Consider the following 13,035-nt stretch of genomic DNA (forward strand, 5'->3'; position numbering starts at 1 on the left):
ATTTTATTTATTTAAATATTTATTAACTATATTTATTTATTTAAATATTATTATTACTTTAAATATTATTTTAAATATTTTAGAAATACTGGTATTTTTGAACAGATGCTGTTTCTATAAAGCTGTGTGATGGGTGTTATAACTGTTATATACACATACATATAATTTTGTTTTCCTTTTTAAGAGAGGATTCTTTTCATCCTAAATCTTTTACCTTTCAATCTTTGTATCTATTATTACACGTGCTGCTGAAGGGAGCATGGTTTTTATCTATGATACTTAGTTAACATATATATTACATTTATAGCTATGTAGTAGTTCCCCTAAATTCTTGTAAAAATAAATTTTTATTTGATATGTCATATATGTTTGAAATGTGAGAATTCAGATGTAATTTTTTACCTTGTTTTGGCATGTTTGTATGTTACTTTAAAGAGGATGTGTGTTCTAAAGCAGGACATGAATTGTGTGTTTTCAAGAGAACAATAGAGTGCGTCTCTTGGGGAAACGTAATAAAAATGAACTTTTCTCACCTTCACAGCAATTGTGATCATATTGGTCTGGATTGATTATTTGCTGCCCAGTGATATTTTTCCTTAATGGGGTTGTGGTTATTTGAACATATCTATTAGCTCTGGAAGATAATCCTGTGCTGTTTTTTATGTAGAAAAAACCATAAGGCTGGGTGCAGTGCTCACACCTACAATCCCTGCAGTTTTGGAGGTCATCGCGGGAGGATCACCTGAGGCCAGGAGTTTGAGGCCAGCCTCAGCAACATAGCATCTACATCTATTTTTAATTTTTATTTTTTAAAGAAAAACAATAGAAGAGAAGGCTCATCCCAAGCTACAGGGTTTTTTTGTTTGTTTGTTTGTTTTGGAGACAGAGTCTTGCTCTGTCTCCCAGGCTGGAGTGCAGTGGCACAACCTCGGCTCCCTGCAACTTTCACCTCTGGGTTCAAACAAATTCTCCTGCCTCAGCCTCCCAAGCAGCTGGGACTACAGGCACCCGTCTGTACGTCCGACTAACTTTTGTAAAAATAGTAGAGACAAGGTTTCACCATGTTGGCCAGGCTGGTCTCGAACTCCTGACTTCAAGTGATCCACCCACCTCGGCCTCCCAAAGTGCTGGGATTACAGGCATGAGCTACTGCGCCCAGATGCCAAGCTAGAGTTTTAAGGCAGGAAATGAGAGAAAGATATTGAGAGAGGAAAACCAGGTGGTAAGAAAACTCTAAAGGTGGCCGGGCGTGGTGGCTCACGCCCATGATCCCAGCAGGAGTTTGAGACCAGCCTGGCCAACATGGTGAAACCCTGTCTCTACTAAAAATACAAAAATTAGGCAGGCATGGTGGTGCACGCCTATAATCCCAGCTATTTGGGAGGCTGAGGCAGGAGAATCACTAGCAGAGATTGTGTCTCCTCACCCTCTCTCAAAAAAAAAAAAAAAAAAAAAAAAAGAAAGTTCCTGCAGCAGTTAAAGCTGTGAAAGACAGGCACTCTGCCATGCAATTCTTTGTGATTTTTCTCTTTTCTTTTTGGAGTTGGGGTCTCGCGCTGTCACCCAGACTGGGGTGCAGTGGTGTGGTCATAGCTCACTGCGGCCTCAGACTCAAGCGATCCTGTTACCTTGCCTTTCAAATTGCTGGGATTATAAGCATGAGCCACTGCATCTGGCCTGTGTGACACAATTCTGTTTTTTGTCTTTTTTTTTGGAGGGGGGGGGATGGAGTCTCGCTCTGTCACCCAGGCTGGAGTGCGGTGGCGTGATCTTGGCTCAATGCAAGCTCCGCCTCCTGGGTTCACGCCATTCTCCTGCCTCAGCCTCCTGAGTAGCTGGGACTACAGGCGCCCGCCACCGTGCCTGGCTAATTTTTTGTATTTTTAGTAGAGACGGGGTTTCACTGTGTTAGCCAGGATGGTCTCGATCTCCTGACCTCGTGATCTGCCCGCCTTGGCCGCCCAAAGTGCTAGGATTACAGGCGTGAGCCACCGCGCCCAGCCTATGTGATGCAATTCTGATGTCAACTCCCTGATGTTACCTCAAATGCCACAGGTTAAGGCCACCAGCCCCCACTAGGCTGCCCTCGCTTTAGACACACCTGCAGGTTTGGGTGTCCTCAGACCACATGTACTTCTCACCAACTGGCTGCAAATTTGGAGGTTCCCACCATGCCCTCAAGTTCGATAACTCACTAAAACAATTCACAGAATGCAGAAAAGCATGATACTTTCTCTTTTTTTTTTTTTTTTTGAGACGGAGTCTTGCTCTGTCGCCCAGGCTGGAGTACAGTGGCCACCATGCTTGGCTAATTTCTGTATTTGTATTAGAGACGGGGTTTCGCCATGTTGGCCAGGCTGGTCTTTAACTCCTGACCTCAGGTGATCCACCCGCCTTGGCATCCCAAAATGCTGGGATTATAGGCATAGCCACCATGCCCGGTCGACTTCTAGAGTTTCAATAACAGAGATGTGATTCAAGAAGGGAGACATGTTTTGTAGATGGCAGGAGCTTCATGAAAAGAAGCCAATGAAGGGCAGGACGTGTAGCTGTCTACCTACAGGAAACCAGCCAGGAGCCTCCCCACAGGGACTTCAGCACAGATGGCCGGGAAAATCTGCATTAACCTGACCTCTGAACCTAAGAGAGGACAAGGCCTTGACCATTTCTACAGACTCACAAGATGCAATCTCTGTGGTCCATGCCCGTGGTGTGATCTGGGAAACGGGGGACCTTCTAAATGCCAACAACAAGGAAATCAAATGTGCAACAGACAGAAATACCGGCATTGACGTGGGCCATGGAGAGGCCTAAACAGATGACTGCAGTTCACTGCTAAGGTCATCAAAGGGGTGACTCTGAAATAATAAATTTCAGATGCCACGGCCCAAATAGCTGCATGAGGTGGGGAAGTCCTCCACATGCCTCTGCTTCCTTCCGTACCTGTTTATGAAATAAGCCGAGGTACTTCCCTGGAGAATTTCCTTTCTCTTTCTTTCTTTCGAGACGGAGTCTTGCTCTGTCGCCCAGGCTAGAGTGCAGTGGTGCAATCTCGGCTCAATGTAACCTCTCCCTCCTGGGTTTTAGCAATTCTCCTGCATCAGACTTCTGAGTAGCTGAGATTACAGGTGCATGCCACCATGCCCAGCTAATATTTGTATTTTTAGTAGAGATAGGGTTTCACCATCTAGGCCAGGCTGGTCTTGAACTCCTGACCTCGTGATCCACCCGTCTTGGCCTCCCAAAGTGCTGGGATTACAGGTGTGAGCCATCACACCCAGACTTTTGTTTTATTTTTTGAGACGACGTTTCACTCTTGTTGCCCACGCTGGAGTGCAATGGCACGATCTCAGCTCACTGCCACCTCCTCCTCCCAGGTTCAAGCGATTATCCTGCCTCAGCCTCTCGAGTAGCTGGGATTACAGGCACCCAACACCAAACCCAGCTACCTTATTGTATTTTTAGTAGAGATGCGATGTCACCATGTTGGCCAGGATGGTCTTGAACCCCTGGCCTCTAATGATCCACCTGAGTTGGTTTCCCAAAATGTTGGGATTACAGGCACAAGCCACTGCGCCCAGCCCCTCCCATACCTCTTTTGGCCAAGGCAGCACAATTCAGAAGAATCTTGCCAGGGAAGACTGGTAAATGGACGTCGACGTGATGCCTATGGCTCCTGGTGGATTTAGATACCTCCTGGTGCTTATTGATATCTTTACCAGTTGCACGGGGGCTTTTCCATGCCAGACTGAAAACGCAGGAGATCAATGATCAACCTTCAACTATTTACTAGCAGAACACTGAGGGGACTGTGCGGTCACCAATACCTCCTATTGCACTTGGATAAACACCTCCCAGGAAATAGAGATGAATAGAAAGGACATAGTCAAACAAGCAGAATGGCTGCATTCCTTCAACCAGAAGGGTCCATTAGTCTGTTTTCACACTGCTATAAAGAACTATGAGAAACTGGGTAATTTATGAAGAAAAGAGGTTTAATTGACTCACAGTTCTGCAGGCTGTACAGGAAGCGTGGCTGGGGAGGCCTCAGGAAACTGACAATCACGGCAGAAGGCGAAGGGGAAGCAGGCACGTCTGGCCATGTTGGAGCAGGAGAGACAGAGAGAGTGAAGTGGGAGGGGTGCACGCTTTTAAACAACCAGATCCCACAAGCGCTCACTCAATATCACGAGAACAGCAAGGGGGAAGTCGGCCCCCATGAGCCAATCACCTCCCACCAGGTCCCTCCCACAACACTGGGAATTACAATTTGACATGAGATTTGGGTGTGGATACAGAGCTGCACCATGTCAAGGGTAGTTCAACTGCTGAGATTGATTGATTGATTGATTGACTGAGATGGAGTCCTGCTCTGTTACCTAGGCTGGAGTGCAGTGGCACAATCTCGGCCCACTGCAACCTCCGCCTCCCGGGTTCAAGCGATTCTCCTGCCTCAGCCTCCCGAGTAGCTGGGACTACAGTACATGCCACCATGCCTAGCTAATTTTTGTATTTTTAGTAGAGACAGGGCTTCACCATGTTTGCCAGGCTGGTCTTGAACTCCTGACCTCGTGATCACCCTGCCTCGGCTTTTCTTTGCTGTGGCTCTTTCCCCTCTAAACTGTTCTAGATTCCCAGGCGCCCTGCCAGGAAAACAGGTGTGGGCCACCCTGGGGTGAGCTGCCTCCCAGAGGCCTGGAAGGACCAGGCCTTGCCAATCACCGACAAGGGACGTAGAAGAGCACCCCCAAAGGACAGTAGGTCCCCGCCCCGATCTGGCCCACAGCACCCAAGGGACCCTGCAGCACTACAGAAGTCCCATGGGGCAGACGGGAGCCACAGGCCCAGACTCCACAGCCCCTCAGTTCACATGTCCTGGAGCCTGTGGTGGAAGTCCCTGCTCTTCCATCACCGCCGCCTCTCCCCCAGGACCTCCGAAGAAACAGGCCAGGGCTGTCCCAGGCCTGGGCACATGGGCCAGTGTCCAGCCCACCCCGTCTGCCCCTCCAGGCCCTGCCCTCACCCGGAAGCGCTCCTCCAGCAGGGACAGCTCACTGATGAGGTCGGTGATGGCGTTGGTAAAGGCTTCCTGGGGCTGTAGTCCAGCGTGGTCTGCACTCGGATGATGATCTTGTGCTCCAAGGGGTGGGGGACTTTGTAGCCAGCAAATAGCACTTGTGGGTCCTTTAGGAGTTGTCTGAGGTCCAGGGACAGACAGTGTGAGGGTCTAGCCTCATGCCCAAGCTGGGTAGCAGCCAGCTCAGAGCAGAAGGACAGACTTTCTAGCCAAAAATCCCCCCCAACTTTTTTCCCCAAAAGTCTTCAAGGAAAGTAACACTTTTAGGAAGACACCTCATGTGGGGACACCCTACCCCCGCCACACACACACACCCTGCATCCATGAGGTTGAAGGACCCAAGCTGGAAACAGATTCCAGCAACCTCTTCCCACCGGGCACCGCAGTGCTGGCAAAGAGATCTCCCAGGCAGTGAATGTCCAGCCAGTGTTCAGTGACTCAGACCCAAAAAGCCCACAAAGAGCCTCCACGCAGCAAATAAAGGCAGCAGGAGAGGAGGGCCAGCTCCCGGCAGTGAGTGGAATGCAAATGGAACTCTGCCCTCCGAGCAGCACAGCCTCCAGCGGCTGGCCACGCACACTGGGCCTTGTGCCATGGGGCTGCGTCGCGTACTGTGCCCTGGGCATGCAGGGGTCTCCTCTAGAGTGGCTCAGAGTGGTATGAGCACCACAAGGGGGACCCGTGCATAGGTGGCAACACTGAGCTCAAGAGCAGGGGAGCAGCAGGGCCCCAGGAGAGCTTGGGTGCCCCAATGAATGGGCTCCGGGCAGGAGTCCTCCATCCCCGTGCCTGACCACACCAGGAGACTGGGCAGACCCCACTCACAGACGGGGAAAAGCCTGGCTTCGCTGGTGGCACCAGAGGGAAGAGCCAAGTCTACAGTAAAATGACAAGTCCCTGGGCCAGAATGGCAGACACATCCCTGACCAACCACCTGGCTAGGACCTCACTGGTATAAACAAACACCCACCAACCAATGCAGGGCGCCCATTAGGGGCACTGGATAGCCACAGAACTCCTACTTCTTTCTCTTGTTAAATAGAAGTTCTAGTCTCTGCCACATACATCTTAGAGGCCCAGGTGGCACTGAGGTCACAAACGGGTGGCATGAGGGGAGCTCATCTTGACTGCTTTTCAATGTCCCTCAGCATGAATAACACACAGGCCTACTGTGCTGGAATCTGCTGCTCGTTCATTTACAGAATGTGCACTTAATGGTGAATGTAAGGCCGGGCGCAGTAGCTCACGTCTGTAATCCCAGCACTTTGGGAACCCGGCAGGTGGATCACCTGAGGTCAGGAGTTCGAGACCAGCCTGGCCAACACAGTGAATCCCCGTCTCTACTAAAAACACAAAAATTAGCCAGGCATCGTGGCGTGGGCCTGTAGTCCCAGCTACTCGAAAGGCTGAAGCAGGAGAATCACTTGAACCCGGAAGGCGGAGGTTGCAGTGAGCAAGATCGTGCCATTGCACTCCAGCCTGGGCAACAAAGAGAGAAAATTCCATCTCAAAAACAAACAAACAAAAAAACAGTGAATGTAAATGCACGTGTTCATCTACAGAATAAGCCACTACAGAAGCGTGGCTTATGTGAAGACATGGAGGTCGGTGTCATTTTGATAAAAAGGTACCAAGATTATAAAATGCCCACAGCAAGCCCCCAGAAGGACTTCCTGTAGCTCAGAGAGACTGAGGAAGACTTGGAACTTGTGCTTTGCCCAGAGGGGCCCATTAAACACAGCCCCTGAGAGCCTGTGACGGGAAACTTAAGATTTAATGATGTTTCCCAGTGTGTGGTCTTCTTTGTTGATGGTGAATAAAGAGGCATTGGGTACCTTGGTGTCCTTGTTAATGCTGATCCTAGGAAGACACAGAGGCCACAGATGAGGAGCAGGGGCTCCCCTCGTCCCACCCTGAGTCTAAACCCTGTCTCCTCCCGGCCAGGTGTGGTGGCTCGTGTCTGTAATCCCAACACTTTGGGAGGCTGAGGTGGATGGATGACCTGAGGTCAGAAGTTCAAGACCAGCCTGCCCAACATGGCAAAACCCTGTCTGTACTGAAAATACAAAAAAAAAAAAAAATTAGCTGAGTGTGGTGATCCATGCCTGTAGTCCTAGCTACTTGGGAGACTGAGGCAGGAGAATCACTTGAACCTGGGAGGTGGAGTTGCAGTGAGCCGAGATCATGCCACTGCACTCCAGCCTGGGCAACAGAGTGGAACTCTGTATCAAAAATATAAAAATAAAAAGGAAAAATAAGCTCTGCCTCTTCCTGAAGGCCTTTCTCAATCTCTTCATCCCATAAAGGCCTCGCCAACCCAGTCCCCTACTTCCTGCTACCCCAGGTCTATGGAACCTTGGCCTTTTCTGAATTCCTCCTCTTTTTTTTCCGGTAGAGATGGGGTTTTGCCTTGTTGTCCTCGCTGGTCCTGAACTCCTCGCCTCAAATGACCTCTCCTGCTGCCCAGGCTGGAGTGCAGTGGTGTGATCACAGCTCACTGCAGCCTCCAACTCCTCGGCTAAAGTGATCCTCCCGCCTTAGCCTCCTGAGTAGCTGGGACCACAGGCGCACATCATCATGCCTGGCCTGTTCCTTTTTTCTTATGCCAACATAATGAAGCAACCAAAAGGTGAAGAAGAGAGGCCCTGAAGTTACACGGTGAGGCTGGTCCTGACCCTGTGAGTTCCGAAAGCAACCATCCCCCTGGCTGGAGTGTGCAGTCCTTCCATCCATTCCCCAAAACAAGTCATGCTCTGGCATTTACTATGATTTTAGTGAACGCTTAGATGGACAAAGACAGGAAACTTCCATTGGATTTTCCAAGACAAGGGGTTTTCAGAGTGCAGTTCCCAGATAAGCAGCATCAGAATCCCCTGGGAACTTGTTAGAGTCTCCCACCTCCCACTTACTGGACTCAGAACTCTGGAGGTGGGGCGCAGGGATCTATGGTTTAAGAAGCCCTTCAGGTGATTCTAATGCACACTCAATTTGAGGGCAACTATGCTGACAGTAAAATCTCACACAGGTGAGAGGTATCAAGTTGAATATCCTTTTTTCTAAGGTGGTTTCTCCAGGCTGACACCACACACATTTTAGGGTGCATCATTCTTTCCTGTGGGGTGCTGTCTTGTGGACATTGTAGGACATCAGCAGCATCCCTGACCTCTATCCAGTAGATTCCAGTCATAACCCCCTTTGACAACCAATAATGTTCTCAGTTATTGCCACATGTCCCTTGTGGGGCCAAATGGTCCCCAGTTGAGAGTCTGCTCTAAAGGAGGCCGAAGTGGCTGGCAAGGGCCAGACCAACACCTCTGCACGCCAACCTGGGAACAATAAGAGCCAATGGTTATGAGGTTTTCCAGGTGCTGAGCTTTGGACCAAGAGTTTTACACAAATTACCTCATCCAGTTGTTTTTATTTTGAGACGGGATTGCGCTCAGTCGCCCAGGCTGGAGTGCAGTGATGCGATCAAAGCTCACTGCAGCCTGGAACTCCTGTGCTCAAGCAATCCTCCCACCTGAGTCTCCCAAAGTGCCGGGATTAAAAGCGTGAACCAGCGCACCTGGCCACATCCCTTTTTTTGTTTTTTGAAACGGAGTTTCGCTCTTGCTGCTCAGGCTGGAGTGCAATGGCGTGATCTCCGCTCACCTCAACCTCCACTTCCCAGGTTCAAGTGATTCTCCTGCCTCAGCCTTCTGAGTAGCTGGGATTACAGGCATCTGCCACCACGCCCGGCTAATTTTGTATTTTTAGTAGAGACAGGGTTTCTCCATGTTGGTCAGGCTGGTCTTGAACTACCGGCCTCAGGTGATCCGCCCGCCTCGGGCTCCCAAAGTGCTGGGATTACAGGTGTCAGCCACCGCACCCGGCCTGAATCCCACGTTTAAGTACAGTAATAAACTCATTTTCCAGATGAGGAAACAGGGCCTCCGACAGATCAAGCCACTCGCCCACAGATACAGAGTGAGCCCAAGCTCTCTCCCCTGGACTCCTTCAACCCGCAGGCAGCGAGGAGCCACCGCGGCTTTTACGCAGGCCGCTGACAGATCGGAGGGGATGAAGGATGGAGGTGGCGGGCGAGAGACAAAAGAGGAAGCTGCCAGATCCCAGAGGAAAAGGGCTATGGAGAACCAGACACTCTGGGTTCGAATACAAGCGCCGCCACTTCCTGTGTCCGGGGCAACTTGCTCGCCTCCAAGCCTCAGTGTCCTCATCTGCAAAATGGACACACTCGCGACTGCCTCGCGGAACGGCCTTAAATTTGGCTGACACAGGCCGAGCGGACGATCAAGCAAAAGCTGTTTCCCTCCCGGGGAAAGAGATGGGCAGGAGACACCCCAGAATGCGACAGCCGCAGGCCCGCGCACCTCGGCCCGCCGCAGCCGGCGTCACTTACTTCTTCTCGCCCTCGAAGAGCAAGAACGACTCGAAGGCTGGAAGGGCTTTCATGCTCCCGCCGCCGTTGCGTCCAGACCCCAAGTGTCCGCCGCTGCCGCCACCAGAGCCCTAATAAGAGGCCTCTTCCGGATTACTCCGGCGGGGCAAACCCGCGCAAGGATCGGCTCATCGCCCCCTGTCGGGCTGGAGGATCTTGAGCAGGCGCGAGAAAACCCCGAGAGAGGCCAGTGCCTCTGCGCATGCGTCAGTGGCGAGCGCACCGCCCCCACCCGCACCCCGGCATGGCTTTCCCCCGTGGGCGCTTTTCGGCGCATGCTCAGAGCGCCGGGAGGGCTGTTCTGCCCCTACAGAGGCCTCCTAGTCCTGGCTGAGCGGGAACCTCAAGCTACGTACCTTTCTCCTTTCCCCATGTCCCTTGATCTCTCTTTGGAAACGTGCACCCCCTTGGAGTGCGCAGCAGGAGGCCCCTGAATAGAGAGAATAAAGCTAAGGGGTAGTGGACAGCTGCGGCTAGCAGCCGTAGGGGGAGCAGAAGATCTCGTGGCCAGAGGCCAACATTCCGCTGCCCGGATGTTGGCTAACTTGATGAGGGCGCTTTTCTGGGGCAGGCAGGGAGGAGGCGGCTCAGGGACCTAGCCAGGGGCATTCCATTCCCCATCTCTGGGCCTCAGTCTCCCCTTCTGCAGCACCAGGGGTAGGCGTGGGAGACCCAGAGTGACCTCAGCCAGGGCAGAGCACAGACTGATGGTGACCAAGTGCCCAGCAACTGGGAGAGGAGGACCTGGCCTCTCTGGGGGGCTCTCCCAGAAGGCCTCGGAGGTGTGAGCTTTGGGGTAGTGTCTGGACAGCCAGCATTCCCTGGGCTACAAAGTCAATCCAGCCGTGGCCAAGGCTTTGTGACTTTGCATTTATTAATTTTCCAACTTGCTTTTGTAGTCCCAGGCTCTAATAGTCATATCCTGACCGTGGCCAGTGGCTCACACATGTAATCCCAGCATTTTGGGAGGCCGAGGAAGGCGGATCACCTGAGGTTGGGAGTTCGAGACCAGCCTGACAAACATGGAGAAACTCCGTGTCTACTAAAAATACAAAATTAGCCGGGCATGGTGGCGCACGCCTGTAATCCCAGCTACTTGGGAGGCTGAGGCAGGAGAATCGCTTGAACCCGGGAGGCGGAGGTTGCGGTGAGCCAAGATCGCACCATTGCACTCTGGCCTGGGCAACAAAAGCGAAACTCCATCTCAAAAAAAAAAAAAAAAAAAAAAAAAAAATGGGACCAGAATTAAATAATGCCCATGTAGTCAAATCTTTCAACCCTGGCAAGGAAGATGTATAATAATCATCTGAGTGCTTTGGGAGGCTGGGGCAGGAGGATTGCCTGAGGCCAGGAGTTTGAGAACAGCCTGGGCAGCATAGCAAGACCCCATCTCCGCTAAAAAAAAAAAAGTTAAAGAAAATTAGCTGGGCTTGGTGGCATGTGCCTGTAGTCCCAGCTACTCGGGAGGCTGAGGCAGGAAGATTGCTTGAGCCCAGGAGTTTGAGGCTGCAGTCAGCTATGATCGCACCACTGCACTACAGCCTGGGTGACAGAGCAAGACCCTGTCTCAAAAAATAATTATCATCATCTGAGGGGTCTTTGGTCGGAAGGGGCGGGCCCCTCATCTGGTGGGACTCCTGAGCTGGTTGAGAACAGGGTGGGTGATGAGCTCCTTCACCTACTCCTAGCCCGCTCTCACCTGCCCAGGGCTAGGCTGGGTACTCCTGGAAGATCATCCCCATAGCCTGCATGACTGGGGGCAGGTGTACAGCAAGCAGTCACCAGGTCCATGGAGGAAGTATGTCCTCAGCCCTTCCTGGGAGAAGAGAGCTTGCAGGAGAGGTGACCCATGACTCAGAGAGGGCTGTACAAGGTGATCTTTGAGATCCCTTCCCACACCAAGATTCCGTGCTTCTATATTCCTGCCTCTTCCAGGAAGCCTCCCCTGTTTGCCCTAGCCTCCTACTCATCTAGCAGCCCAGGTGATGTACTATCTTTAATAATACCATTTGCCTAAATAGTACTACCTGCCAGGCCCTGGGTCAGGACCCTTAGGGAGATCATCTCATTTAATCCTCAACAACCTGGTAAGGTCGGATCAACTTCGTCCATATTCATTTTTTTTTTTTGAGACGGAGTCTTGCTCTGTTGCCCAGGTTGGAGTGCAGTGGCACGATCTCGGCTCACTGCAACTTCTGCCTCCCGGGTTCAAGCGATTCCCGTGCCTCAGCCTCCCGAGTAGCTGGGACTACAGGCACCCACCACCACACCCGGCTAATTTTTTGTATTTTTAGTAGAGACGGGGTTTATCCATGTTGGCCAGGCTGGTCTCAAACTCCTAACCTCAAGTGATCCACCCGCCTTGGCCTCCCAAAGTCCTGGGATTACAGGCGTGAGCCACTGTGCCCGGCCCTCCTAGGTTCTGACAAGCAGTACAGATGCCACACACCTGGCTTTCTTCTCTGACCCCGGGGGTACCTCAAGTGGGCTCCAAGGAAGGGGACAGGTGCCTCTAAGGTGCCCCACTTGCCGGCCTCTCAGAGCCCCACTTGCCGGCCTCCCTCCTTACCCACCTTGGAGCTGGGCGTCTTCGGGAAGCTGAGGGCCTCGGTAGTGAGGGAGAAGTAGAGCTTCTTGAAGGAGGAGGACATGAGGGGGCCCTTGCCCTTGGTCCTGTGGATGAAGAGTGGCCCCTCCTTCACAGGTGGCGCCTGCAAACTCAGCGTCCGCTGCAGGTCCAGCTCTGCCAGGCCAGGGAGGGAGGGGAATAGAGAGCCCAGGGAATGAGGGCGGGACTGGGGGGGGCGGAGCAGTGGGCGGGGCCATGGGGCTCAAGGGCTGAGCAAATCCGAACAGCAGGCAGTGGACGTAGTCATGGGGCTCAAGGGCGGAGCAAACATCAACAGCTGGTGGTGAGCGGGGTGACAGGTGGACTGAGGAAGGCAGGGCCATGGGCTTGGAGGCGGGACACGCGTCAGTAGCAGGTGGCGGCGGGGCTATGGAGCTCAAGGATGGAGCAAATGTCAACAGGCACAGATGATGGGGGGTGAGGCCATGGGTCTAGGGGTGGGGCAAACGTCAACAGCAGGCAGTGGGCAGGGTCACAGGAAGCACAAACAGTGGTGCGTGGGTCTATGGCCTGGGGGCCTGGCAAATGTCAACAGCAGGCGGTGGGTGGGGCCACGAGAGGAACAAACAGCGGTGGGTGGGGCCGTGGGGCTCAAGGGCGGAGCAAACGTCAGCAGTAGGCTGTGGGCGGGTCTGTGCAGGGCGGCGCTCACCGTCCTTCTCCTCGATGTCCACGAGCTTGGTGATGAAGTCCTTCAGCTGCGCCACGCCCTGGCGCACGGTGGGCTGCAGCGGCTCCATCCAAGCCTCCTTGGCCCTGGAAGCCGGCGTGTCCATGTTGCCCACGTTCTGGACTGCCTGGAGGTGACAGCAGGAAGGACCAGGTTCTGCTAGGTTAGGGGCCTAGCCACTGCACCCCCTCCCACCGCCCCCTCCCCAAGTCTTTGCTACT

The 13,035-nt window shown here is 52.5% G+C and overlaps 1 protein-coding gene across 13 annotated transcripts in view; it reads right to left on the reverse strand.

Moving 5' to 3' along the window:
* LOC107973173 (uroplakin-3b-like protein 1) overlaps positions 1–13,035 on the reverse strand; it is a 71,400-nt gene that overhangs the window by 57,208 nt on the left and 1,157 nt on the right. For 5 of the 13 annotated variants that reach the window (XM_063814187.1, XM_063814182.1, XM_063814183.1 and 2 more), the window contains exons 3-9: positions 12,797–12,941; positions 12,089–12,258; positions 9,872–9,945; positions 9,477–9,586; positions 5,024–5,197; positions 4,009–4,095; positions 3,594–3,748 (exon numbers count right to left, since the gene is read on the reverse strand). In XM_063814187.1, the coding sequence (XP_063670257.1) occupies positions 3,594–3,748; positions 4,009–4,095; positions 5,024–5,197; positions 9,477–9,586; positions 9,872–9,945; positions 12,089–12,258; positions 12,797–12,941 (915 nt within the window). Of the gene's footprint in view, positions 1–3,593; positions 3,749–4,008; positions 4,096–5,023; positions 5,198–5,391; positions 5,489–9,476; positions 9,587–9,871; positions 9,946–12,088; positions 12,259–12,796; positions 12,942–13,035 lie in introns of those variants that run through there. The other 8 variants (XM_063814185.1, XM_063814184.1, XM_063814191.1 and 5 more) reach the window with 6 other exon arrangements.

The sequence above is a fragment of the Pan troglodytes genome, chromosome 6 (assembly GCF_028858775.2).
Source record: "Pan troglodytes isolate AG18354 chromosome 6, NHGRI_mPanTro3-v2.0_pri, whole genome shotgun sequence".
NCBI classification, from domain to species: Eukaryota; Metazoa; Chordata; class Mammalia; order Primates; family Hominidae; genus Pan; species Pan troglodytes.